General features: G+C 53.2%; 11 protein-coding genes across 11 annotated transcripts; 5 read left to right on the plus strand and 6 right to left on the minus strand.

Moving 5' to 3' along the window:
* Positions 1-47: 47 nt before the first annotated feature.
* On the minus strand, positions 48-1,658 carry MAA_06586 (Cytochrome P450 CYP5081C; the record flags this gene model as incomplete). Its single annotated transcript, XM_007824584.1, has 1 exon — positions 48-1,658. One exon carries the CDS (start codon positions 1,656-1,658, stop codon positions 48-50), a length of 1,611 nt encoding a protein of 536 aa, XP_007822775.1.
* Positions 1,659-2,894: 1,236 nt separating this feature from the next.
* MAA_06587 (lanosterol synthase) lies at positions 2,895-5,150 on the minus strand (the record flags this gene model as incomplete). The annotated part of the gene is made up of 1 exon (XM_007824585.1): positions 2,895-5,150. The coding sequence occupies one exon, from the start codon at positions 5,148-5,150 to the stop codon at positions 2,895-2,897; it is 2,256 nt and encodes a 751-aa protein (XP_007822776.1).
* Positions 5,151-6,189: 1,039 nt separating this feature from the next.
* Positions 6,190-6,987, plus strand: MAA_06588 (3-oxoacyl-[acyl-carrier-protein] reductase 1; the record flags this gene model as incomplete). Its single annotated transcript, XM_007824586.1, has 1 exon — positions 6,190-6,987. The coding sequence occupies one exon, from the start codon at positions 6,190-6,192 to the stop codon at positions 6,985-6,987; it is 798 nt and encodes a 265-aa protein (XP_007822777.1).
* A 203-nt stretch (positions 6,988-7,190) lies between these two features.
* On the minus strand, positions 7,191-8,777 carry MAA_06589 (Cytochrome P450 CYP5081B; the record flags this gene model as incomplete). Its single annotated transcript, XM_007824587.1, has 1 exon — positions 7,191-8,777. One exon carries the CDS (start codon positions 8,775-8,777, stop codon positions 7,191-7,193), a length of 1,587 nt encoding a protein of 528 aa, XP_007822778.1.
* An 806-nt stretch (positions 8,778-9,583) lies between these two features.
* MAA_06590 (transferase) lies at positions 9,584-11,101 on the plus strand (the record flags this gene model as incomplete). The annotated part of the gene is made up of 1 exon (XM_007824588.1): positions 9,584-11,101. One exon carries the CDS (start codon positions 9,584-9,586, stop codon positions 11,099-11,101), a length of 1,518 nt encoding a protein of 505 aa, XP_007822779.1.
* A 259-nt stretch (positions 11,102-11,360) lies between these two features.
* On the minus strand, positions 11,361-13,100 carry MAA_06591 (FAD binding domain-containing protein; the record flags this gene model as incomplete). Its single annotated transcript, XM_007824589.1, has 1 exon — positions 11,361-13,100. One exon carries the CDS (start codon positions 13,098-13,100, stop codon positions 11,361-11,363), a length of 1,740 nt encoding a protein of 579 aa, XP_007822780.1.
* An 892-nt stretch (positions 13,101-13,992) lies between these two features.
* Positions 13,993-15,465, plus strand: MAA_06592 (transferase family protein; the record flags this gene model as incomplete). Its single annotated transcript, XM_007824590.1, has 1 exon — positions 13,993-15,465. The coding sequence occupies one exon, from the start codon at positions 13,993-13,995 to the stop codon at positions 15,463-15,465; it is 1,473 nt and encodes a 490-aa protein (XP_007822781.1).
* A 213-nt stretch (positions 15,466-15,678) lies between these two features.
* Positions 15,679-17,310, minus strand: MAA_06593 (Cytochrome P450 CYP5081D; the record flags this gene model as incomplete). The annotated part of the gene is made up of 1 exon (XM_007824591.1): positions 15,679-17,310. One exon carries the CDS (start codon positions 17,308-17,310, stop codon positions 15,679-15,681), a length of 1,632 nt encoding a protein of 543 aa, XP_007822782.1.
* A 4,302-nt stretch (positions 17,311-21,612) lies between these two features.
* On the plus strand, positions 21,613-23,229 carry MAA_06594 (cyclohexanone monooxygenase; the record flags this gene model as incomplete). The annotated part of the gene is made up of 1 exon (XM_007824592.1): positions 21,613-23,229. The coding sequence occupies one exon, from the start codon at positions 21,613-21,615 to the stop codon at positions 23,227-23,229; it is 1,617 nt and encodes a 538-aa protein (XP_007822783.1).
* Positions 23,230-25,108: 1,879 nt separating this feature from the next.
* MAA_06595 (Protein kinase-like protein) lies at positions 25,109-25,684 on the plus strand (the record flags this gene model as incomplete). Its single annotated transcript, XM_007824593.2, has 1 exon — positions 25,109-25,684. The coding sequence occupies one exon, from the start codon at positions 25,109-25,111 to the stop codon at positions 25,682-25,684; it is 576 nt and encodes a 191-aa protein (XP_007822784.2).
* A 938-nt stretch (positions 25,685-26,622) lies between these two features.
* On the minus strand, positions 26,623-27,030 carry MAA_06596 (2OG-Fe(II) oxygenase; the record flags this gene model as incomplete). The annotated part of the gene is made up of 3 exons (XM_007824594.2): positions 26,623-26,728; positions 26,788-26,841; positions 26,906-27,030. 3 exons carry the CDS (start codon positions 27,028-27,030, stop codon positions 26,623-26,625), a joined length of 285 nt encoding a protein of 94 aa, XP_007822785.2.
* Positions 27,031-27,047: the final 17 nt, after the last annotated feature.

Consider the following 27,047-nt stretch of genomic DNA (forward strand, 5'->3'; position numbering starts at 1 on the left):
CTCTCTACTGTACAACTTGGCATCAACACAAAATCAGACTCTTCTGCCTACGCATTCCGTGCTGGTGCCCTGCCAACTACAATTCTGCAATCCCTCTCCGGGTACTTGGGCGTAGTAAAAAGGGTACTCCTCGTAGGCATGATGCGCGGACGTCCAAACTCATCGACATTATGCGGCCCGCACACGCTGTCCTCTGGCAGCGTCAAATCGTAGTCCTTGAGCAGATTGGCCAAAATGACCATCATTTCCACCCACGCCAAGTTCCTGCCGATGCAGTTACGATGCCCGTAGGAAAAGGCAAACACGTTCCGCTTAGCCTCGTCATTGTCGAGAAACCGCGTCGGGTCGTACGCGTACGGCCGGTCCCAGACGTCCTTGTGCACATGGGCCCCGTGCAGATTGATGGCGACCTCGGTACCGGCCGGGATGTAGTGGCCTTGGATGGTCACGCCGTTGACCGGGTTGACGCGCGGCATGAAGCCAGACGTGATGGGTGAGTAGCGCAGCGTCTCGTAGATGCAGGCCTCGAGAAAGGGGAGGAGTTTCCTGCACTCGTCGAACCCAACCATGTGCGATGCCGGGAACTGGCTTCGGACCTCGTCCACGGCGCGCTTCATGTACGCGGGATACAGCGTTAGGAGGTGAATCACCCACGATGTGACGAAGGATGTCGACTCGCTTCCGGCCAGCTGCATGGCGATGCTCTCCGTGCTGACCTCGTCGGGCGTCATGCGCACCTTTGTTTCCGCCTCTGGATCCTCGGCATCCATCAGCGCCTGTAGCAGATCAACTGGCTTTTCCTTGTCGTGGTGGCTGCTGCTGCTGCTGTTTAATTGCTGCCGTCTCTGGAGCACCGACTCCTTGCTGTACTGCACAAAACTCTCAAACATGTCCTTCTTCTTCTGAATCAGCTTGTCCAACGGCCAGAACAGCAGAAAAGGAAAGTTTTTCGTCATGCCGAGATAGAATCCAGTGGCTTCGATCCATCGGATAATAGTCGCGTCGTCCGTCTCCAGAGCCTTGAACTCGCGCCCAAACGCCAGCGCACCAATCGTGTCAAACGTGGCATACTGTGTGTCGTTGCGAAAGTTGACCGTGACCGAGGACGCGACGCCTCCAATCTTGGTGTTTTTCGCCTCAGCTTCGTCGAGGAGACGATCCCATTTCTGCTTGATGGCCATGATGCTATATTTGAGAATCAAGGGTTCCATGCGGCTGAGATAGGTGTGATTGAGATAAGGCCCGATTTGACGTCGACGCTGGCTGGCCTGTTTGGGGTCGCGATTGGTAAAGATGCTCGGCTGGTCGTGGATATCCAGCATCTGGTAGATGTCGGTTTTGCGAAACTCGTACGTCGTGAGCACCATCTTGATGTCCTTTGGGTTGCTGATGCTCACGCCATTGGGCTTGTTGACGTAAATATCGCCGTACGCCTCGTAGTCATCTCGCACCGATTTCGCTCCCTGCGCTACAACCCGCTTGACCACCGAGTAAGAACTGAAGATGCGCGATAGAGGAGACCCGGGGATTGTGCGCAGCGGTGACAGGAACAGCCGGTACGTGACTTTGCAAAGGAAGGTGACTATGGCCCAAAGGCATAGCAGCCGGATCCAGCCCAGCTCTGCTAGAGATGAGGGTAAGAAGAAGGTGCCAGACATTTTTTTTCTTTTTGTCTTTCTTTCCCTCTTTTTTTTTTCTAGGTTCCTTTTACGTTGATTGACAATGCCAACCAGTGAAGGAAAGAAACTTTCCTGGTCTTGTATGGTAGTCGAGTGTCAAGCTACAACGGCTGTCAACTGGCTGTGACGGAAATTTGTGTTTGCCGAATAGCTCACGGTAAAGTTGACCGAGTCCAATTTTGCAGCTTCCTTGTACCTCGTCTTCAAACTGGTTGGGGAAATTGAAAGAGTTAGATGGCAGCCACATAAGACGATGTGCATAAACTACCTGCGATGTGTCTCCCGTAGACTGACGCAACGGCAACAGCAACAGCCCATGACGAACAATATTATCTTGTGGAGACTTAACATTGTAGTCCGCTGCAAGCCACAATCAAGAAATTTTTAGCGCGTATCTACCTGCCTTGATTCATGCAGGGTCACATCAATTGATCCCTTGGTCCGGTAGTTCGTCGCTCAAGTGCGGCTGTTTGTTTCCAATGGTGGGGGTGGGGTGGATTTGGAGGTCGGGGTGATAAGGGGTGTGGTGTTATATTGACCACATGCAGTTTCAATGCAATGTTGCTAGTTGACATGTAAAGACAAAAAAACGATGGCGCATCGTCAAACGACAGCCACTGACAAGGCTGACAATAAGCAACGGTCCCGCTCGGCCGAATGATATCCCCGTCGCTTATTGTCCAACGGGCAGCCAGACTTGAGCATGTGGGGATCTTGGCCCTGGACTAGACTCCCGAGGCCGTTTGTCGTAGCTGGCATCGGCTTGACGGCACAACTCGTGCAGTACATATGTAGTGCCCGCCATGGCAGACAAAACAAGGCTAGACTAGCTGCATGTGCTCATTATATGGCATCGAGTCAATGTGTCGAGACGCTCCGCGGCTATCACCGGCGCTGGTGATGGCCGATTCTGGCAACGTACCAGCTCGATTCAGGGGTGTCACTACAACCATGGATTTGGACCATTCCATACTCAACAGAGAGACGTAGAAGCACAATCATGACGCTGGTTTTATATTGGGGCTGATAAGGGAAAGCAAACGCGCAGAACCCTGGTAACCATGCACAACTGAAAACTCTGGCAACATGTAGGCCAACGAAACCATGCCGCATCACATCTATTCGCTCATTGAAGCAATTCCCATGGCGGAGCCAGCCAACGGGCCCGAATCTTGAACATGGCAAAAAAAGTCGTCCTCCCCAGGACCGTTGATTCTACTGTTTCTGCAATTCGCAGCTCTCATCGCCATACAAATCAATGTACTTGCCCAGAGCGCCCAGGGTGAAGTGAAACTTGTAGTTGGGATATCTCATACCACCGGGACTGGCAAAGATGCCCTCGAGCGCCGTCTGCGTCCACTCACCCGTGTCCTTCTGCTGTCTGACTAGCCACGCTATGCCCTTCTTAATAGCGTCCCTGTTTGAGCACCGGGCGGCAACGAGTCCCGTGACGGCGTAGGCCGTACACGTCACCTGGCTGCCTGTTGCGTCTTGGACGTACCGCTTGAGCCTGATGCTCTCGAGGTCCTCGCCCCAGCCGCCGTCGGGATTCTGATGAGCGAGCAGGAACTCGCAGCCGCGCAGGCAAGCTGTGTGACTGCCCTCGCTCAGCCCGGCGCTCTCCAGGCCCTGCAGGGCAAACATGGTGGCATAGGTGAAGCAGATGCCCCAGGAGCCGATCCAGCCGCCCTCTGGGAACTGCGATGCGAGGAGATACTTGACGCAGCCGCGCATGCATCTCTGCACGTCGAGCGGTCTGTACTCGGCGTAGGCCTTGTGGACCGTCTGCAGACACATGAGCACCGAGGCGGAGCACTCTGGAAACAGGTTGTCCGTCATGACGTTTTCGTAAAGCTCCGTGATGTTGAGGCGCTCGAGGGCCTTGGGCGCCCGGATGGGCTCAAAGGCCGAGTAGCCGCCGCCCCTGTTCTGCATGCCCAGAATCAAGTCGACGGCTTCGAATATCCTGTCGTCCGAGATGAGGCGCGGCGCGGCACCAGATTGTTGCAGCTGGATGACGCAGCGGACCGTCTCGGCCGTCGTGTCCGACACGGCGTAGGCTTGGTCGCGCGTGCTAAAGGGCCATGAACCCTTGGTCGGCTGGCGATAGCTGTGCGCCGCCCCCATGGGGTTCTCTCGGATCTGCGAGGCTTCGATGAACTCGAGCGCCCTGGTCATGATATCGCGGTTCTCGGGCCGCTGGGCCAGACCGCTGTCGAGCGCCGCTTGCACCGTGAAGACGGTGTCCCAGAGAGAGGTGCCGTTGGTGCCGGACGCGGCCATGCCCTCTCTGCACATCCACATGGGGTCGATGATGCGCTGGCTCATGCCTGATATCCAGTGGCTGTCGCGCCCGTGGGCGTGGAACAGCACCAGCATGTTGGAGGCGAAGCTTACGGGAGCAATGCACAGGTAGTTTGTGTTGTGCACCTCGGCTTCGACCTGGAACAAGGCCTCGTTGAGCGCAATTCTCCGCATCAGCGGAATCTTGCAGTACTCGTAGGCGCACAGCGCCTTGGACAGCCCCTTTTGCAGCAGCGTCTCCGGAGCCAGGCGGTCGTGGGGGCTGACGTTGGCCCTTTGCGCAAACCAGTCTATGCTCTCGTAGGGAACGTCGTACAGCTCATGGCGCAGCTCCTCGGACAAGGCTGTGGGCTGCATCCTGAAGCGATGGCCAAAGAGATAGCTCATGCTCACGTAGACGTTGCGTACATGCACCCACCAGTTTCCGGGGTTGAGGGGCAGGAAACTCGGGGCCAGAAGCGGCTCTGGGATCAGCGGCAGCATGCCATCCCACTCGTAGACCCCGAGAGCGCACATCCAGAACTTGCCCCAGGTTGGGAGGGCTTTGGCAGTTCCCATACGGTGCAGTGCGGCACGGGCATTCTGAAGTACTGGGTGGTGTGGTGGCAGGCCGAGGATTCGAAGCATCACGTAGTTCATGGCCGTGCCGAAGACGGTCGATGGACTATTGATCCAAAGACCCCAGCCGCCTTCGTTGTTGGCAAAGTTTAAAACGTAGCGGATCATCTCGTGCTTCATGGGCTCCGGGAAGGGGATGCCAATGATGTATGAAGAGATGACGATGCCGCTGGTGACAAAGAGCGGTCCGTCATCATTGCATCCCCAATGTCCATCCTCTGTCTGCAGCCGCTTGAAGAATTCCCAGCCGTTATCTAGGGCCTCGCTTGGCCTCGCTGGCCTTGGCATCTTGGGAAGCGAGTAGTCCCGGCCCAGCCAGTACTGCTCAAGGAAGCTCTGCGGACGGCTACTTTGCTTGTTGTGCAAGGCATTGCCTTGGTGTGTATTGCTGTTGTCGTCTTGGTCATCCGCCACGTACTCCCACATGTGGCGACCCAGTTCAACATTGAGCCGCCACCTTGACAAGTCTGTTTTGTATTCTGCAGCGGCCTTGGTGTCTCTGTGGTCGGACAACCCGACAACACTGTTGCTGGGCGTCGTCGACGGCATAGTTGAGGCAGATGTGGGGGATGTGTTTTTGTTGTTGTTGTTTCAAGGGATGTCTGTTCCTCTCAAGTTTATTGAGTATTGCGAAAATAAGTGACAATGTTGACTCCCAACAAGACTGAGAAAATCAGGCCTCGGATACGCCTTTGCAACGAAACCAGTACGTTATCCAGCCTCCAAGGGAAGCATGCGGCTGAATAAAAGAGGACGAGTGTAAAAAGGGAATGGGCGAGAAAATTGGGCATATAACATGTCATGGCGTGAATCGTGGGCTCCGGGCCTTGTCTCTGTCGTTGAGCAACACGGACTGCAATAGAACAAATACTCCATCCCGCCCTTGTCGCCTATCCATTCCGTTGGCACCGTTTATCTCGGTCTTCAAATTGGCGTCCTTGAGCACCGGGCAATGAGAAAGGCCACGACCACACCAAAAATGTGTGCTACGTGCACGCCCACGACGAGCTTCCCAATGCAGACACTGGGGGCTTTTGCGTCGGCGGCCCCACTCTTGCATCTGGGCCGGCTCCTGGCCCCGGGTCGAACCGCCCCACCTTCCCCACACGTATGCGGTCAGCGTAGCATTCATCTCGAGCATGCTAACATTGAAGCTGCATGTGGTTTCTAACTTTGCCGCTGGACTAACGAAAAGTGGACATCTGGACATCTGGACGTCACCTCGGATGGTGCATGCTGATTACGCCTTGCACGGGGAAATACAACAACACCAGACCAGGCTTTGCCCCACGATAAGGAACGAGTTGCCGGCTTGGACATCAAGTGATGGTGGCTGGGGCTACCAAGCACTTGACAGTATATCGGAGCCATTGAACCAGACCCTTGTAGACACCAGGCCTTCTGGTCACCCCGACACATGTGCAGTCTGTTAGCATTGACTTGCTTGACTTGACCTTTGAAGTATTGCGTCCTCTGTTTGGCCTTCTGGAGCTTCTTTGTCTTCTGTCAATCTTTGAGTCTGGGTCTTTTTGCTCTAGAACCACTGTTGACCACTTCCACTGTCGCACACGATCTAATGACTGCATCCATGTCCTCATCGCCTCAAGTCGCTGTAGTCACTGGCGCCGCCCAGGGCGTCGGCCTCGCCGTGGCCAAGCTCCTCGCGGCGCGCAATTACCAAGTTGTCCTGAGCGACATTGACGTCGCCGCGGGCGAGCAGGCCGTCGTCGACATCAACGCCTCGCTCGGCAAGCAAGTCGCCCACTTCATCCCCTGCGATCTCGCCAAAACCGACGACATCGACCGCCTCTTCCAGCTCACCACGGACAAGTTCTCGGGCTTCTCTGTCCTCGTCAACAACGCGGGCTTCCTGCGCGCGCCGTTTCTGGCCATCGACGCCCAGCAAATCAGCGACACCATCGCCATCAACCTGACGGCCACCGTCTACGCGACGCACCAGGCCATCCGCTTCTGGGAGAGCCACGCAGACACCATCCAGGACGCCAACGTCGTCAACATTACTTCTTCGTCGTCTTTCAAGACGTATGCAAGCATCGCTGCCTATGGCGCCGCGAAGGCGGGAGCCGCACAATTTACGTTTGCTTGCCGCTCGTTTGGCCCCCGGATCCGCGTCAATGCCGTTGCGCCCACGGCCATTGCGACCGCCTTTGACAAGAACACCATGATGCGCGTGCCGACGGACAAGTCTGGGCCCGGGTACACGCCCGAAGAGGAGATGCGCGCCATGGGGTTGGCGAGGCTGCAGCCGGAGCAGGTAGCCGAGGCCGCGCTGCAGTGCATAGATGACCGTGATAGGTTCGGAAAGGTCGTCTACTTGGACGCTACCGAGGGACAAAAGATCCATGCGGGCTTTCTGCCAGAGTAACAGGGGTCTAAGTCGTGAGGGGAAGTGACGACGAGCTTTTCAAAAAAAAAAATTGCAAAATGTAAAAAATTCTCGTGATTAAAATAGAGCTGTAGCGAATAGTGCCACCAAGGAGCATATGTGGATAGCAACATTGAATTCAAACACGACTCCAGCATGATTCATGCCATACGAAATTACGTTTTTATACCAGCAGTCTAACCTCATGCCTCCTTCGGCGGCGGTCTCCTCGACACCAGCAACCTGCAATCCCTGTCCGGCCGCTGCGGCGCAAACACAATGTGACAATGCGAGGGCATCATGACGGGCGTGCCGTTTCCATCCACATTGTGCGGACCGTACATGGAATCCTCTGGTAGGCGGATATCAAACGTATTCATCACGTTGGCGAGAATCGTCATAATTTCCATCCAGGCCAAGTTCCTCCCAATACAGCTCCTCGGCCCGTACGAAAAGGCAAAAATATTCCGCTTGGCATCTTCGTTTCCCAAAAATCGCTCGGGCAAGAAACGATCCGGCTGCTCCCACACGTCCGGGTGGTTGTTCATGGCCATGAGGTTGAAGGCGATGTGCGTTCCCGCCGGCACACGGTAGCCCTGCAAGGACATGTCCTTGCTGCACATGCGAGGCATGAAACCCGACGTGATGGGCGCAAAACGAAACGTCTCGTACACAAGAGCCTCGAGGTACGGCAAGTGCTGTTTGCAATCGGTATACGATATGAGATGGTCGGCGCCGAACCGCGAGCGCACTTGGCCAACGGCTCGGTCGAGCACGTCTGGATACAGCGTGAGGAGATGGAACACCCACGTCAGCGACGCCGACGTTGTCTCGCTCCCGGCCAGCTGCATTCCCACGCTTTCGGCCTGGACCTCGAGCGGGCTCATTTTAATCTTCGAGTCCGGGTCCTCGGCGTCGATGAAGGCCTGGAGCATGTCTGCGGGCGTCTTGTCGTCTGGGTTCTTGTCGAGCAGCTCTTTGCGCTGCCGCACCGACTCGCGCGCGTATCCGACAAAGTCGTCGTATTTGCGCAGCCACGGCCGCACCAGCAGAGATAGTGGAAAGCGCAGCAGGATCCGGAAGTTGATGCTGATGCCAATGTACACGGCCGTGGCGGCGATCCAGTCAACCACGGTGCTGCTGTCCGAGGTGGCTTTGTCGACGCGCCCAAACGCCAGGGCGCTCATGATGTTGAAGGTCGCTAGCTGCGTGTCATTCCGGTAATTTAATTCTATTGTCCTCGTATCCCTGTCCCCATCATTGTCGCCTGACGCTGCTGAATCTAGCTGCTCATTCCACTTGTGCATCATCGAGACGGCGCCGTACTGTAGGACTAGTTGCTCCATTCTCGCGAGGTAGCTGGGACTGTTGAGGTAGGGCCCAATCTGCCTGCGGCGCTGGCTGGCCAGACGAGGCTCGCTGAACGTGACGAGATTTTTCATCACGGGGTCGCTGAGGCTCTTGTAGATGTCCATCTTGCGAGAGTCCAGGGCGCCAAGGACAGCGCGAGCATGGACTGGATTGCCGAGGGTGATGGTGTCGGGCTTGGAAATGTAAATGTCCCCGTAGGTGTGAAAGTCGTCAAGGGCATAGCGGATGACATTTTTGGGCAACCGGTTGCGAATGGCTCGCAAGGCCGTGATTCTCGCGACCTTGGGGCCAGGAATAGATCGGAGGGGCGATAGAGTGAATGCGTATAGGAGCTTTGCCAGAATCCACAGAAAGCTCAGCGTAAGGATCAAGCGGAAGCCGTCATCTTGAACCAGGCGAAGCTTGTCTTGCAGAGGCATGATGGATGCTCTTCTCTTCACCACACGAACTCAGAGGGCGGGTTGGCGTGTTGGACTCGAGGCTGGTCGGTCACCCCATCAATGACCTGAGCAAGCTGTGTGTCTGGCGGTCCCCGAATCACGGCATGGGACTGTGTTCAATGCCGCTGCTGGTGCTCAACTCGTCTGGCCAAGTTGCATTGACTCGACTGTCTTCCCCGTCGTTACTCCAAATGTTGCACGCACGCCCTGGCGTGAGACTACCAGACGAGATAGCAAGCTCTCGGGTAGTCGCGGAATCATGGCCGGGGAAATTGAACATGGCTCACCGTATCTGGTTTCCATGACCAACAGCAATGCGACGCTTCAATCTGCGATTGTGCAATACAACACCAGACACTTGCCTAGTCAATCGTTGTCAATGCCTTTTACGATTGACGAGGCTGGCCCCTCGTGCGGCATCCCCCACCCAGCTGAATCTCGTGCGGCAAAGCACGCCCCAAGCCACTTGCAAGGGTCAAGGGGTCAATGTGTCTTGTTCTTCGGCCGTTGGACGTAAGACGGCACTCTTCATTCGGCCGGTAGCAAAACTGGAGAGCGAAGCTTCTTTTTCCAATTGACATGAGCTTGCGCCTAGAGGAGTGGTCAGGAACTTTTGGTCGATACCCCGCCTGGTCCCTTACGCTTATCCACATTGCTCTTGGGGAAACTCCCATGATCCGGCGTTGTTTACAAGGAGGGGGCAAAGAAAAAAAAAAATTTAAAAAAATTCTCAGAGGTCTGAAAAATACCATGGCAGCAATTGTACACCAAGAAACAGTCCCGTCATGGGCCGTGGCATGGGCAAAGCTTGCATTCCCAACACGGCTCCATCCTTCATCATGGAACAGGCCTGGTCGAATATCGAAAGCGCCCATTTTGATTTGTCGCCTCTGGACATCATCAGTAGTCACCTGTACATTTCCAACGTGTTTTTCTTTGAGAATACGCAATCCGCGCGCGACTGGCTGCCAGAAGAATCGCTGAAGCAGAGCCTCTACGATGCGTTGCGCGACTTTCCCATGCTGTTGGGCAGACTGCAACACGGTTGGGGAAACACCATGAAGGTCGTTGTCGACAAGGACGCCCTCAACCCTCCAAGCTGGGAGGTATCTGAGACTGCTGCCCTGAGCTTCGGCACCTTGAAGGCAGAGGGTTTTCATCGACGTCTTTGGCCCGAGGGCATACGAATTGCGGAACCGCAAATTGCACGCACCGCCGGCGATGCATCCAAGCTTGTGCGCGTTCACGTCGCTCGCTTGGCTGACAACAGCGGCGTCGCCATCGTCCTTCGCATCGCACACGCTGTTGTCGATGCCAAGGGCGCCGTCGCCTTCATGAGGCATTGGGCAGATTGCTGCCGCCGACGCAATCATGTGGTAGTTTCCGCCACCGCTTCGCCGTCTCCTCCGCCGCAGACGTCTGCCGCCCTCCTCTGCCGCCGAAGTGTCATGTATGAGAAGCTCTCGCAAGACGCTCGCCCACGTCCACTGCCGTGGTACATGTGGCCTCTGTCAATGCTGTTGGTGACAGTCGTTTCGCTGCTGGGTCTCATCCTCAAAAGAAACCTCACCGCGGGACGCACAAGAAGCCACCTGTTCCGAGTACGTCGTGACAAGCTCGATGCGGTCAAAAATCTGGCGACAACAGGGTCAAAGCCGTCCAACTGCATATCCTACAATGACGTGCTCGTTGCCATCTTCACAATAGCATACGCGCAGTGCACGATGCAAGAAAAGAAGTCAGCCTCGTCATCGTCGTCCAAGGGCGGCATTTTTCGGCGAAAACCACCACAGGCCAGCGCCATTGTGCCTTGTGACTTTCGACATCGCCTCGGCGTACCCGAGGGCTATACGGGAAACTGCGCCGTGGGCTTGTTTGTCACGGCACCGTCGGAGACGCTGCTGCGGCCCATGACGGAGACGAGCGTCATGGAGGTGGCGCGCTTCTCGAGAAGCACCACGTCGGCGGCCGATGGGGCGACGATTGAAAAGCTGATACAGCGCGCAATGAGGTCGATTCGGCTTTTGGGCGACAAGGTTCGCATCCTTTACTCGTTGATGATCTGCCAGGCCTTTTCGAACCAGAGCCGTTTGCCGTTTTACGAGGTGGATTTTGGCGTCGGGAGACCAGTATTTGTGAGTCCCATAGCATATCCGAGAACTGTGGCTGTGATTGTGCCGCCGCCGCCGTCCCTGGCCATGGGCCGCGACGCGTTTTTTGTATATTTGACGCTGGAAGAGTGCCAGATGAGTAGGGTGCTTGGCAATAGGGGATTCCAGTCTTTTGCTGAAGTGATTTATTAGTAACAAGGCGTCTGGTATCCTGTATATATCTTCCAACATGGCCGCAGAAATAACCCACTACAAGTACTAGAGTTCGTTGGCCGCTATTAACCAGTGGCTATTGTGAAACTAACAAGTCTGGTGCAACATTTCCAAACAACGCTGTGCTTGGACAAACTACCTTGCAGCTTGCCAGGTTGGACACGAAATATTGTGGCGTGAAATATAGAGCGCTTGAACGATGCGAAATAAGAAGTCAAATGTCTTTACACTACCAACGCTACAAGGCTATAGAACCAGCCATGTGATTTACAGCAATGTAGGCAAATGTTAACGCAGGACCTAACGTCGCTCCAGCCCCGGGATATGTCCTGCCCATAATACTCGCCGTGGTATTTCCAGTCGCATATAAGCCCTTGATCACAGACCCGTCGCTTCGTAAGACCCGGGCATGTTCATCCGTCACGAGTCCACCTTTAGTACCTAAATCGCCGGGCACAATAGGAACCGCGTAAAATGGCGGCGCACCAATGGGTCCTAGGTTAGGATTGGGCTGAACCTTTGGATCTCCAAAGTAGTTATCGAAAACGTTGCCGCCGCGGCCAAAATCCGCATCCACGCCATCTTTCGCCATGCCGTTAAACCGAGCCACGGTCGATTCGAGCGCCGACGGTTTAATGTCAATCTGGGAGGCTAGCTCGGCTAGGGTATTAGCGCGGTAAATATATCCGTTTTCCAAGCCGACTTTGGCTTCCTGTCGAGGCATAAGAGACCCAAGCGAGTACTTCTTGCGGTGGTTTGTATCAAGGATCAGCCAGCCTGGAATAGCCTTGACCTCCTGGTTGCGCCTATATTGATTATGCCCACAGTCTACGTATGGCGCGGACTCGTTCATGAACCGTGACCCAGTCGAGTCGATAATAATGCTATAGGGACGAGCACGTTCCTGAAGGGCAAAGAAATATCTCCCTAGAACAGGGTCGAGAATTGTTGGACCCCACCAGGCCTCGTCCATGAGGGCCGTTGCCGCCCCCAGCTTTATACCGGCTTGGATCGCGTCGCCCGTGTCTCCCTCGGGCACGCTCGTCCATTCGGTGCTTGCTGGCGCCGGGCCATATCTGTCCCTCATTTCCTTGTTATGCGCGAAGCCACCCGCGCAGAGCAATACGCCGCGCCGGGCATGAATCCTGCGGAGTTCAGGATGCCCACCGTCGCTGTTTGTCTGCTGCACGCTTGCGCCAACCACTGTCCCATCCGGCGCTTGTATAATGTCCACCAGGCGCGCGTTTCGCCAGATGGGCACCTGTGATTGTTGTCCCAGGTAGAGAAGCTGTCCGACGAGCGACTGTCCCATGGTCGCAGGTGCCTGGCCGCGCAGCTTGAGCCAGATGCCGCGACACATGACGCTCATGGCCTTGCCAAAGTCTCTGAAGGACGATCCCAGCCTCGTGACACTGCTTGCCTCGTCTGTGAAGAGGGGCGGTGGCTGTCGCGGGCGCGCCCGTAGCAGCGACTGCCACTTGTCGATGCGATTCAGGTCAAAGACGCCTGGTTCAATGGTCCTGCCAAAGTGCGGCATCGCACCCGGTGCCGTGGGATAGTAGTCTGGACAGCCGCGGCTCAGGCGCCAGTTGAAGCCCAGCGTCTGCAAGAAGCGAACCATGTGCGGGCCTTGGTCGAGGTAGGCGAGCTTCCGACTTGGTGACGAGGCTGGGCCGGCATCATGACCTATGACAGCCTCCATGTATTTCAAGGCATCTTGCTTGTTGTCACGAATGCCTGCAGCCTCGGCAAGAGGGTTTTGTGGTATCCATAGCCCGGCACCCGAGTAGGCAGAGCTGCCGCCGAGCTTGTCGTTCTTGTCGACGAGGAGCGGTTGCAGGCTGTGGAAGCGCGTACGCAGAGCAGCGGTCAGGCCGGCAGCTCCAGCGCCGACGATGAGGACGTCGACCTCTTCATCATAGGGTCCTTGTCCTGAGTCGACCGCCTTGGAGGACGTGAATTTCGACAATATGTTCATCATGGACTCTGTTGTTGCGGCATGAAGTGGAGGGTCATGGACGAAAGAGGTGTTCTTTTTGCGAATAGCGTCATGAGACGGGCTGGAATTGGGTCAACTGGTGTTCATGTTGCATGGCATGCCGTGGCAAGAATCGGCAGTGCATACACCACAGATGTGCCAATACCAATCGGACCTTGTACTCGACGCCTGTGAACTGGACATGTATTATGCAACTTGACCAAACTAGACACGGCTCCACGCCAAGAGGAGGGTTCTGCTTATCCGAGCGCGGAGGAATTCTTGGTCAAAAACCGTTGACCCTTGACAAGGTACGGAGTAGGCACATGCAGGGGTTTCGGAACACTAGCCCGAATATCGCCAAGACGGCACCTGGGGGTCCACGCCTGCCTTTTCGGGAAAAGCTACATATGCAAGCTTTCAGCTGCCCGGTCATGTGGGTCGCCGTCCATCTCCACAGATCCGTGCCCCATCTACCAGACCCCCCATCTGCCCTTCAGCTGGCGGTATTCTTGACATCTTCGGCAACGGCGGGGTGAGCACAACAAGCACGGGTCTCTTAGCAGTGCTGGCTTGTGACAAAGAATATTGTATTTGCCCGCTGATGTATACGCGCATTATTCCGTGTTATTTCACGCCTTGCGGAGGAAAGGAAAAAAGAAAAGAAAGTGGCCGCACATACTGACACCAGACCGTGCTAGCATCCCATCCCACTATCCAGTCCAACCAACGCGTGCATGTGCGCCCAGCAACCTGGCCGCAGCCTCTCGAGTGACCAGCAAAGGCTAAAGTCGCCATTTTGATGCAGCATCTAGGAACTCCTTTTGTAACCAGCATGGAGTGAGCTCGATAATTAACCCAACGCTCGAGCATCTCTTGACGTTCATGCACCATGGAAGATTTTATCAAGCAGCCCTTGCGGGCTCAAACGTTCTCCCTGTCCGCGTTCGATATGCAGGGATCTTTTTCCAACATCCCATATGCATTCTTCTACGGGAACAAGGGCCAAGATGGAAAGCAAAAGGAATTCATGCCCACTACCCTCTTGAAACAGTCACTGGCACAAACGCTCGAGTCCTTCCCGATCCTTCTTGGCCACATCAAGGCTACCGCAAGATGCAAGCTGCAAATCGACCTTGATCCATCGCACATCAACTGTCCAGACTTCCGCGAAACCATCCTGCCAAACGACAGCAACGTTTCTTTTGCGACTCTTGAAGCCGCAAACTTCTCGTGGAAGTCATGGCCCGAGGGCGTCGCGACCGTAAAGCCGTTTGCCATGCCGCACGACACCACCGGCGACATCAAGCTGCTCAACGTTCACGTGGTGCGTCTCCGCGACAACACGGGCCTCATCCTCTTCGTCAATTGTCCGCACTACGTCTTTGACGGCGCGGGCTACTTTGCCTTTGTCAAAGAATGGGCTTCCAACATGCGCTGCGCTGCTTCCCAGTCGTTGCCAAACCCCGGCACAGAGTACTGCCACGACCGGGCCTGCATCCAAGAGTACCTGACGGCGCGTAAAAGACCTCTCGATCCCGTATCCAACGCCATCTACGCGACGGCCAATTTCCTCTGCGACGCCATGACTTGGCTCTCGCCCGTCCACCTGGGACGCCTGCTCGGCAAGCTGGGCAGTCTGTCGCCCCCCGGTCAAGCCCACCTCTTCCACATTACCCAGCAGACTCTCGACAGCCTGCAGAAATCGTCCCAGGAGCATCTGCCAGCGCACGTCGCTCGCCTGAGCACCAACGACCTTCTCGTCGCCCTAGTGGGCAGAACCTATGTCCAGAGCCAAAAGCAGCCGGTTCCGAGGGCGGGCTGGTTCAGCCCTGCGCCTCCCCCCGAGACACACTTCTCCGTTCGGATACCCTGTGATGCGCGGCCCCGGCTAGGCATGAAGCACAACTTCACGGGGAATCTTCTCATACCCATTTTGATGAGGGACACCATGGAGGACTATGGCCAAAAGACCACGGCGGCGTCCTTGGCCAGATCGGCACTCCAGGTGAGGAGGTGCGTTGGCGATGTCGACGCCGCCCTCGTGAGCGGATACCACGACGTCTTGTGCCAGCACCCGACGAGTTACATGCGGCCGCTGTCGTTTGCGGCCTCTCACACGACCACGTCCATGGTCGCGACGAGCCAGGTCCGGTTCGGGCTGTACGATGCGGATTTCGGCTTCGGCAAGCCCGCCTTTGTGTCGCTCACGCCCTTGTTCGAGGGCACGTATACCATGGCGGCGTTTTTGCCGCCGCCCCCGGGCAAGGATGGCGTGTATATTCTGCTGACGACGAATAAGGAAGCCATGGCTGGTGTGGTTGAAAATGACTTTTGGCGGCAGACTTGCGAGTTGGTTTGGTAGCGAGTAGTGCAAAGTACAAAATTGACAGGTTGCAGAGTATTCACCGTCATGCTATGTTGTAAACTAAATTCTCTTGTTACTATGCTGCTCTTTTTGAATGTAAAGTGATTCGAGCTGGTCTAATGCGCCTCCCCCTCCGTCTGTCTCTCTCTGTCTCCGTCTCCCTCCATCTCTCTTTCTCTCTTTTTTTGCCTCTTTTCGGGGAACCTCCATCTAGGCACTTGCTCTCTTCTTAATCACCATCCGACAGTCCCTGTCTGGATTGGCCGGCATCGTAGCCACACCCAGCTTTGTAGGCATGATCTTGGGGCGACCATCCGCATCTACATTCTCCGGTCTGAAGATGCTATCATCCGGAAGAGAAATGTCGTACGTATTAAACAAGTTGGCCAGCGTGACCATCATGACCACCCAGGCAAGATTCTTGCCAATGCAAACTCTGGTGCCGTACGCAAAGGAGAGCATGTTGCGCTTGGCCTCGGCGCCGCCGTTGTTGCCGCCGATGAAGCGATCAGGCTTGAAATCAAAGGGGTCCTCCCAGGTCTCGCGATGCACCTGGGCTGCGCACTTGTTGGTTACGATTTCCGTGCCGGGGGGGATGTAATGGCCCTTGACAGTGATGCCCCGTTGATGGGAGATGCGTGGGAAGGATGTGCTTGCGGTCGGTATGCAGCGCAGCGTCTCGTAGATGCATGCCTCGAGGAAGGGCAGTTTTGCGCGACTCTCGGCCTGCGTAATAACGTGGTCTGGGGGGAACTTACTGCGGACCTCGTCGACGACTCTGGTAAAGTAGTTGGGGTACAGCAGTAGAAAGTGAATGACCCATGAAATGACGGACGATGTGGACTCGGATCCTCCCACGAGCATGCTGATGCTCTCCGTCTGCACCTCGCGACTCGTCATGCGGATTTTAGAGTCGGGCTCTACCGAGTCTAACAAGGCTTGCAGCAAGTCGACGGGCTTCTCGTCGCCTCTGTCGAGAAGTTGCTTGCGTATGGCAATCGAGTCCCGACTAAACCGGGCGAGATCGTCGTACGACTTCTTCAGGCGCCGGGTGAGGCCGGAAAAGGGCCAGCGCTTCATGACCGGGAAGTAGTGGTTTAGCAGCATGTAGGTAAGCGTATTGTTCACCCAGCTCGTGTAGTCGAGATTTGTGTCACGCAACGCGTGAAAGTCTCTCCCGAAGACGAGCACGCCTGTGATGTCAAACATGGCCAGCTGCGTGTCGATGCGATAATTGACGACGGTGGTGTCGGCATGGCCTGCCTCGGCTGCGGCCTTGTCTATGGCCTTGTTCCATCGCTCCCTGAGTGCCAGAAACCCCTTTTCGAGAATCTTGTGCTCCACCTTGGCCAAATACCCGTAGTTGAAAAACGGATGAAGCTGGCGGCGTCTACGGTTCGCCTCGACGGGATCCGTGAATGTCGACACGTTGGGCACCCCCTCGTACTCAAAGATGCGATACATGTCTGTTTTTCGAAACTCGCCCACCGACAGGACGTTGCGGGCATCTTCCGGGTCGCAGAGGAAGACGGCGTTTGGCTTGGCCACGTATACATCGCCATACGTGTTGTAGTCGGCCAAGGCAATGTCTGAAGCTTTGCCCGTGATAACGGCCCAGGTTCCCCTCTTGGACGTAAGTCGCGAGGCCATGGGGCCCGGAATATGTCTCAATGGAGATAGGAGCCGTGCATAGGCGATTTTCCACGTCGCGTAGGCCACGACTAGACAGAGCAGCCAAGCAGTGTAATTGGCCTGTTCGATCCATGACGGCCTGTGACGTGTCTTTTCCTCCAAAATGTGGTATAGGCGAAAATACACGCCTTGGGTCGACAGAGAAGTCATTTTGCGTTGCCAAAATCAGACCGAGACGGAGAGAAACATGGAACAGAGGGACTCAATTGACAAGCTGCCGTTCCTTTTCCGCCAAGGATGGCAGAATGAAGGAAATAGAATGTGTTTAGGGAGCTAACTTCAAGGTTGGAGGTGCGGCTGACTTGCGCTGAGCTTCGTAGTTACATTGACTCTTCCCCTTATTATTTTGGCGGTAGAAACGAAACTTGACCATGAACCAGAAATATGGTCAATGTATTTCCCCGATCACACCCAACCCTGGGGTGTGTGTAGTGAGAGGGGTAAGCGGGGGAAGATTTAGAAATTTCGTTACATTGTACAAATCTAGCGCCTTTCCATTTCAAGTAACTGATGGATATATCCAGCCTCTTTATACAGGGTGCTCGCGCCTCATAAAACACCAGACCATCTGCCCCAGCTCACAATATACCAAGCTAGCTAGGCCCACATCAATGCATGTAACAGGCTTAGCGACCAAGACTTGGACCCGTTGAGCTTATTCGCTTTCCCTTGTGATTGTGCCGAGGCCTCGTACTCCCTTATTTCGCATATTAACTTGGTCTTCGGCTATTCTCTTGACTCCTGTGGGTCTATAATGGTCCTTAAACCGCCGGTATCCGCCTCTTCATTCCTTCGATGTCCTCATGCTTGTTTACATGATGGTCCTCAACAACATCCTCCATGGCATTCTCGTCAAAGGGCGTGGCTTCTGGTGTGCTATAATATTTACGACGCCCTGCAGGGGAAAACTATATCGCCAACACCCACAATATGTCGGCTAGGCAACAATAAGGGTTTATAAGTTGTTGGAGAAGGTATCTAAATGTCTGGTACCTTATAGTTCCACGGCACGCCATCCACTACTTGGATGGTATAAATTTGCCCCTCAGGGCTCTTACTACTAGACTCTATAAAGTCATATCTAAACCACCACCTGAATCTTCTCAACCCCATCGAATATGGTGTGGTGTTCTGCAAACTCGCTCTTTGGAGTTGTAACTGTACAAGTCCCATCGACGCCTATCCCCCTCAGTAGCGATCTCGGGGGGCATCGAGTAGCGGGTCTGAATCGAGGTGAAAATTGGCGATTTGCAATGAAACCACGGGGGCCGGGAAAATATCGCCACGAGAATAAAGTGTCTTCTCTCGCACCACCCCGTCGCTCCATCTCTCAGAATACAGTCGGCCTTGATCGAGTCTGCAAGAAACAACATTTTCCCTCGCCAGTAGCACCAAGAAGATGCGATACCGACAGCTTGAATTTTGGCGTGGCAGCGCGCTGAAGACAGCTTTCAAGCCCACGTCCATCTCAAACGTCATGATAAAAGTCGAGCGGAACGTTTCGAGGGTTTCGGCATCATCAAAGGTGTGCCGAATAATGTCTGCCTTTAGTGATTACAAGTAGTTCGAGTATGCGTTATACATGGAAGTAGACCTGACAAGACCCTTGGAGATTGAAGCATCATATGTAGACACAGGCTCCACCATACCAACAGAGCCAAAGGCATAGTCTGCCTCAAGATCGTGATAGACACGGCCAATATCGTATAGGACATTTTGGATTTGGTCCTGGACGAGGTAAACATGGATGGGTCAACTCAGGATGCCCGTATTCACACAAATGCTCTCCGCCGTCTTGGCAGCCGCGGGCCATGCGCCACGCTTGCCACGACGAGAGGTCATCGAACCTTGTGTGACAGAGGCTCGTTATGAGGGCTTCGAGCAAAAGGGGGCTCAATTCAATAATGATCTCGTAGGATGTCAAAGCTCCTGCGTTGCTAGGTGGAATGAAGGGAATAGTAACCGCTATATATACATGAAAGGAACGCCTGGGCCTAGGGCTCTTACCCGGGCACGTGTTCAAGCCGTGTAACCAATAAATCCCGTATCGGTGAAGACCCTTTATTGGGCTTGACGATCTGTTGGGCCTTTTCCGTGTAACACCTTGGGAAGAGGCGATATAGCCAACGGAGACTCGAGAGAGCTCCAGTGCAAGAAACGACACTACGTAGGAGCATACTGTATCCCATGGCGACCGCGCTAATATGTAATATTTAGTAAAAGAACTGCTCTTCTGCTCACGGAAGTCAGCAAGCTTCTCAAAGACTGCAACACTATTATCGACGAACTCGAGGCCCCGGATCATCCTTGCCGTCAAATCTTGACAGATATCAAGGGAGGCCGGCTGGTAGTCGGTATGCCGGTACCTGACGAAGCCATTCACCCATACCTTGAACAATCCGCAAATCGACTCAGAGCTCTGAATGCTACCTTGCGCAGTTTATTGAGATCTACGAGTGACAGTTGGGATGGCAAAGAACAACCTCAAGTAGCGACGTCAGATGTCACATCAGATGCCACGGAAACACGAATGATTGCGAGTGTTCGACCCAATGTCCGCCCGAGCCATATTATTAATATGCCCATTCCCAGTGCCAGCGAAACCACCCTCACGTCACGACCAAAGCACAGCTGCCTTCGCTGGAGACCCATGGTAACGAGGTATGGTATCCTAAGACCTGGAGTGATATACAGTTTATATTGGAAGGGGCAGAAAAACCCGGCTTCCATGTGGCCGAGTTCGACAACGAGCCTCGTCTAATATTTCCTGATTTCGACACAATCACCGATGACCAATGTCTCCATGGCCGTGCGACATTCGCACAACGTGTACCCTACGAATTACCACGCCCTTCCGCGAACCTTGGACCTGGCGTCGCAACGGAAGCCCGAGACGTGGAGGATTAGGAATATATTGCGGAGGCTGGTAGCAGCTACAAGGTAATTCACAACGCGTCTGCTTTTCTTGCCTCTAAACTCTCCGAACTCTCCGCAATCAACAAGATGCTTCTCACCTCGCGTCTGTCTTACCTTCCTTACCCAATTCGGCTGGATCCGGAAACACATAGCACCAAAGTCATCAATTCACCCACGAGCCCAGGTTCAAAAATGCCACACTCATCATCATCCAAGTGGCCAGCTAAGCAAAGTCGGGCCCATAGGAGAGCTTACAAGTGTTTTAATGCACTTGGGGTACTCAGTGCTGGCATTGCCACTGCAGCCATCGTTTACCTTCACCGTGCAAGTATGTTCGCAGACACCTTGCACCAGAATGGCTCAGGACACATACTTCCCGATACTAACTGTCTTCGTTTATAGGCACTACGTATCAACAGAAACCAAGTCAGAGGGATGCAGTTCCAGTGGTACGTGTTTTCAGCACCCAGATTGACATCCTGTATATACTATCCATAATCATTTACTGCACGGTCGGGATGACAGACATCTTGCAAGGACGGCAATACTGGTCACACTGTGGCTTTGTGACAATTCTTGTCGCGTTGGGCATCGGCGGTTTCCTGGGCCTGGAGAGGATGCTCGACGCTCTGGTCGTGGGAGGGTATGCGAGCCTCATCTCAGCCAAGTCACTCGCTAGGTTCATGGACTACACTAGTCAGTAAATTATGGTCTCTGGGAGGGTTACGACCGTTTGTTTAAACGCCCTCAATACTCTATATAACCACAGCGGTTTCGAGAAGCTGGTTGCTATAATGCTGAGACAATCAGAAATGTGGCTACTTGTTTTGAGCGGCTGTATCGTTGTATTACAAACTAGTTAGTAATAGATAGGATAGGATTACAAAGAAGTGGAAAATACGCAATGACCCGCCATACTAATGCCTCTAAACACATCGAGCATGCTGAACAAGCCGCATGTCATGTCCCCTGGTTGGAAATTTTATGCTGCAGGGGTAGTAGAATGTGAACCGTCTTACGACCCGTTTAAGTCCGGGTCGGGGAGGCAACTAGCGTCCGTTCGGTGTTTTCCCCCCGTGAGAATAAGTGCCGAGCGCAGTTAGAGTTGTCCGACGTTGACATTTATAGCAGGCTCCAGTTTATTAGCTACTGCCAGATCCGTTGGCAACTAAGCGGCTCTGAAACACTTGACCCAAGGGTGCGAGCGCATGGTTAGTCATTGCTCCGGTGACACTATATTAGAGGCCAACGGTGCAAGTTTGGCCCTTCGCGGTGCTATTTGGACGGCGAACGTCGGATTTAAAAATACTAGTCCGACGGCAAATTCTTAAAGCGAATAGAGTTACCTTCTATTCTTTCTGAACTTGGTCGGACGACCGACATCCGATAACTGAGCTCCGGCAGTGTATATAGTTCAAGCATGTTATTTAAACTCGGCCAAGTTACGACTTGGTCACAGCGAATAGTGCAACAATCGTATCATTACTGCTATTTTCAAGAAAATCGAGAATTATTCATCAACTTTTCTACATCACCATGGCATCCATTCCAGAGCAACAATTTGACGTTCTAATCGTCGGCGCCGGTTTCGGTGGGATATGCCAGGCGTACAGCCTGCGGAACATGGGGCTATCTATCAAGCTTATTGATTCCCTCCCAGATGTGGGAGGTACTTGGCTGACCAACATCTATCCTGGAGCCTTGAGCGACACGGAGAGCTTTGTATATCGTTTCTTTTGGGATCAGGAAGACCATAAATCTCATCCGTGGAATCGGCGATATCTTCGGCAACCTGAGATCTTGGCCTATCTCAATCGCATCGTTGCCAAACACGACCTACGCAAGTACATGCAATTCAACACGGAAATGTTGTCAGCTAGATGGGATCAGACCACCAGCACTTGGGAGATCAAGACAAACACCAATGAAATGTTTCGGGTTCGCTATTTCATTCCTGCGTTGGGGGTCTTGTCCAAAGTCTACCTGCCCGATATCCCGGGGGTTTCAACCTTTAAGGGGTGTTTTACGCACTCGTCCAGTTGGCCGAAGGATCTGGACGTGAGAAATAAACGTATTGGAGTAATTGGTTGTGGTGCGAGCGGAGTCCAGATTATTACCAATACTGCTCCTGTTGTTCAATCTTTGACAGCGTTTATTCGGCATCCGCAGTTTACGGTGCCCAACAATGACAGACAACTTTCGCCAACTCACATGAAATGGCTGGATGAGAACTACGACCGTATCCGGGAACAAGTCAACAGCTCCTTTTCCGGATTCGGTTTTGTCGAGTCCAATCGGCCTTTCTTTTCCCTCCCTCCTGAGCGGCGTCAAGAACTGCTGGAAGATCAGTGGAACCATGGGAACGGGATGCATTTTCTCATGGAGAGCTTTAATGACGTCGTGACGAACGAAAAAGCCAACGAAGAGGTCTGCGATTTCCTCCGCAATAAGATTCGTCACATTGTCAAAGACCCGGAAAAGGCGCGTAAACTTATTCCTGATGAGCTCTTTGCGCGCCGGCCCGTGTCGAATGACGGATACTACGAGACATTTAACCGCAAGAATGTGTCTATTGTAGACCTAAAAGAGCACCCCATCAAGGCGATCACTCCTGACGGTATCCTGACTGCAGACGGCATGGTTCACGAATTAGACGTTGTAGTTTTCGCCACTGGGTTTGATGCCGTTGAAGGCAATATTATGCGCGTCAACATCACCGGTCGCGATGCCATGGTCCTTAACGACGCATGGGCTACAGGGCCCAAGGCGTATCTGGGCACATTCGTCCCTGGCTTTCCGAACATGTTTATTGTCAACGGCCCGCAGTCGGCTTTTGGGAACGTTCCGCAAACGATTCAAGCCAGTGTCGACCTTAACACCAGTGCTATTCAGCGTGCAGAAGCTGCCAGGCGCGATTCTGGTTCCAAAGGTATTGTTGAAGCTACTCCTGCCGCACAGGACGCATGGAACCGCCTCTGCCTACATCACGCTGAAGGGAGCCTTTTCAGTAAATCCAAGTATTCCTGGTTTAACGGAGGCAATATCCCCGGTAAGCCAAACAGCGTCCGGGCTTATCTCAACGGTCTCGGGAGTTTTAGAGCCGTGTGGAACAGGGCCGTGAACGAGACATGGGAAGGCTTTAGCCCGCTTTGATAAGTGACACGGAGACCTTGTGCTGAATAGGCGGGACCCTAATAAGACCTATACAGTATCAAGATCAAGTCTCTCATCTGAGGTGACACCTCTTACCATATTATTACCTGACAGGTAATAATATTATAAGAATTACTTAGTTTCATATCACTCCACTCTTTAAATAGAAAATCTAGAGTCTTTTACTTTATTTACGCTACCCTAAATAATCGTGGTTTATAATCGTTACAAGCCCGGCTTCCCAGTCGAACCGACGCCTGGGTAAGCGTGACAAGAGCTAAAGGCTTGGAGTATCATGACTCAATTCGTCTAATAATAGTGTAGTATTAAAGGTCCTTGGTTTCTTGAGACGTAAATGGACCAAAGAGCACTTTAAAAACGAGAAGTCGCTGAGTCCTAGGGGCCTGGGGCAGCTCTCGCCTAGGTCGGACGCCGGCCTCTCTTAATACCTTGCTGTGTTGTTGTGTAACCTTTGCAGCCTGATACCTTTGTCCAGATCTTGGCCGTGTGACAATCTCTGCGTACACGAAATTAGTCGCAATCACTGCCAGACTGCCCTAGTCTCTCTTCCTGTAGCCTCAACCAGAGGATGAGTCCATATCAAGGCCCCTGTTGCTGCATCCCCGGAACGCTAGAATCCAGAAGGTTCATTACATGTATACTGAACTGGACGGGTGTCCGGGTCAGCCCACAGTGGCCGACCATTATACCACTGACGAATATCACATTTGAAGTCGGAAAGAGCAAGCATGCCTTGATGACGCCTGAAATCTTGTGTAAGAAGCCGATAGAAAGCATCGCGAAGTGAAATTCCGCAATCTCTCGGTATTACCCAGCAGTCCACGTTGCAGTTATCATTATCAAGCTGATCTTTGCGCGTAGCGCAGAATTGGAGGAGCAGGAGAGTTTCCCCATCGAAACAAAACATCTGCGGGCATTCGTATTTGTGGGCATAACTGTTATACTGTCCGTCCGCTATGTCGAATGATGGCGCAGGCACGACACAGGCGTACCCTCGAAGTTCTTGGGACAGCTTCTTCTGGGACCCCGATGTCAGCTGTCCTCTTTGCCACTGCGCAACGTTGATCAGGTTTCGTTTCATCTCCCCTATGACGAGCGGCGCCTTATGATGGCCTGACCTTATGGCATGTGTGCTATCCACCTCCTCAGGAATTACTTCCTCGGACGGTGGTTTCGTTTGCGAATCAATTCATAGACAGTTGAAGCCATGGTAGAATAGAGAATGATCTATGTGATGAAAGAAGCGTATATAATGCTCTGCCAAAGACATAAAACATGGAGGAGATGAGCAAAACTTGTATTATTGAAATGATAAATCGAACCAAACGCGTCCGGTTGGGTCTAGGCAGAAATATTGTTCTCACATACCGTCAACATGTAGGGTAGTGCCTTTGTGAAGGTAACTAGGCCGGTCGTGAATTCACTGACCATGTTATCGAGACGCTCCTTGAATGCATGTGCCACCGTAAAAGGCGACCACGACGTCAACAACTTTAACCTCCAAGGACTCCACTGTACAGAAACTCATCATTACTGACCATATCGTCACGACAACATTGAGAGTTTTCATTGCGTCTTACATTGTGAATGTCTTCCTTTGACGTTCGATAGTCAAGTGCGGTCGAGCAGTCGCCTAATCCTGGCTCGCCCTTAGACCAAGCGATGCCTCGCTGGGCTCAGGGGCGACGTTCGCAGGGCTGATTTAGAGTTGTCTCAACTTCGAGAGTGCTTCCCGCGGAGCCCATTATATGCTGGCACACTTCAATTACTCGACGTTGAGTTTTGTATCTGACTTTAACAGGCGTTCCGGTCCAGAACTCGACTAATTCGCGCGAAAGCGACAAAGATAGACAAGGAGATGCCCAATGTCTTTCTTCTTCACGTCATCCTGTCCAGGACAGATCAACGAATTAGCGTGGCTGTTGGCCTCCTCCCACCGCTATTGCGCGGCTGGTTCGAGAGCTGCTTTCCTGAATGGAGTTTACCAAACCGCCTCGTGCTAAAGGCGTGCAAGGACGGATGGGATCAAGAGTTCCTAATTGAGAAATCAGCGTACGCAACATGGAAGAGCCTTCAAGGAATAAGGATTCCCGGGTATTTTGGCGAGTTAACGTACAGAGGTATCAAAGCCATTCTTCTTTCAGACATTGGGGGTACTCGTGTCGGCGAGCCTGCCGGGGCCCTTCTGGACAAGGAAGAATTCCGTCGATTGATAAAGGACACATTAAGCGACCTGGCTCAATTTGGCGCCTTGCCTGATGACACTAGATTAGAAAACTTCCATATTGTTGGCGATAAGATCATGGCTGTCGATTTTGAGATGGTCGATGAGGTCGCTTCTGCCAGTCAAATACAAGATTTGACTGATTGGCTAGCTGAACTCTATGGCAACCGCCAGCAAGATTTATTGAACTCTGGGAAAATGGACGAGTAGGCTTCTTCTGTTATTTTACAAATATTAATGGTTGCTTGGTTAGATCGTCACGATGTGAATACCGTACTCGGAATCGCCGTGCGTTAATACTGGTCCAGAAACTGAAAATTTGCGTGTGCATGAGCGTCGCGTAGTCGCATATACATGCCTTTCCTCAAAGTCAACCATGTCAGTCTCAGCTCTCACTGTGAGATAGTGAGAAGTCTGATATAAGCGCCAGGATTGCCTCCTGCAACCCGGAGCACTTACCCATCGTCACAGGCGCGACTGTCATATTCTGGAATTCGTTGACCGAGAAAAGCGTGGCGCCCTGTGTTGCTTGACAGCCGCCTCAGGTATGCCCTCTTAACGGCTGAACGGTGGGACGATATTGGGTACCAAATGTGCTACATTAAGACTGGGCAGAGAAGACGTGACCATGAATTGCGAACATGCTTATTCACAACGTTTAGCGTTCGTGTAGCGGCGATTCTCGATGAGCTTGAGAGCTTGAATATACCGCATACACATTAAAGAAGCTCTTCTAACTGTAGTTTATGTGAGCGTAACAACCATGCAATTAAAGTCATTCCTCTGGTAGTTGAAGAGATTTCTGGTGTTGCTTCTTGTGCTGCTTCATGTCCGCTACTTTGACCTTCCGATGCGAGGGCTCAAACCGCAGCACCCGTCGATTGTTACAGCGACTTGGAGGTAAAGAGATGATTGTCAGTGAAAAAACAAAATCAAAATAGCCGCAAGTTATTTACTATCAAGAAACGATGTGTGAGTATAGCCTGACAAAACCGTCTTTTTATTTTAGCCTATCTAACCCCAACCACCCCACCATTCTTAAACCATTACAGCAACCATGTAGCACCACCATGTAGCACCAGACTATTTAAACCGTCTGCCTGACGGTCCGAAATTCCTGTATGGTTCAACACGCCCTAGGGGCTCAACTACAGATCAATCTCAATAGGCTGAGGGGTTCCGCCTGCTAGCATTTCCTTGGCATAGGTCTTCATAAATCGAATCTGTTCGGGGTTGAACTCGTTCTTGCATTTACTGTACAATGTTAGGAGGGTATGATTTCGGTTTAGTGGTGGTTAGGTGGCCCAACTCACTCGGAGGCATAGCTCATGTAGTTGAGGCACTCGACCTGGGTATCGCAGGGGCCACTGCTTTTTGTTAGCGTTTCTAACCACGGAAAAAACAGGCGGACAGCAAGGAATAACGCCATACTCTAGTTTGAGACACGCCGCTCTTGCCTTGCTGAAGTCTTCTGCGGTCCCCCACGAAGGTTTCACTTTGTAGACGTCGACGAGCCCGAGCCAATGGCCGACCTCGTGGACGGTAGTTAAGCCCATGTTAAAGGAAGGTTCAG

The sequence above is a fragment of the Metarhizium robertsii genome (genome assembly GCF_000187425.2).
Source record: "Metarhizium robertsii ARSEF 23 chromosome Unknown MAA_Scf_11, whole genome shotgun sequence".
Lineage (NCBI taxonomy): Eukaryota > Fungi > Ascomycota > Sordariomycetes > Hypocreales > Clavicipitaceae > Metarhizium > Metarhizium robertsii.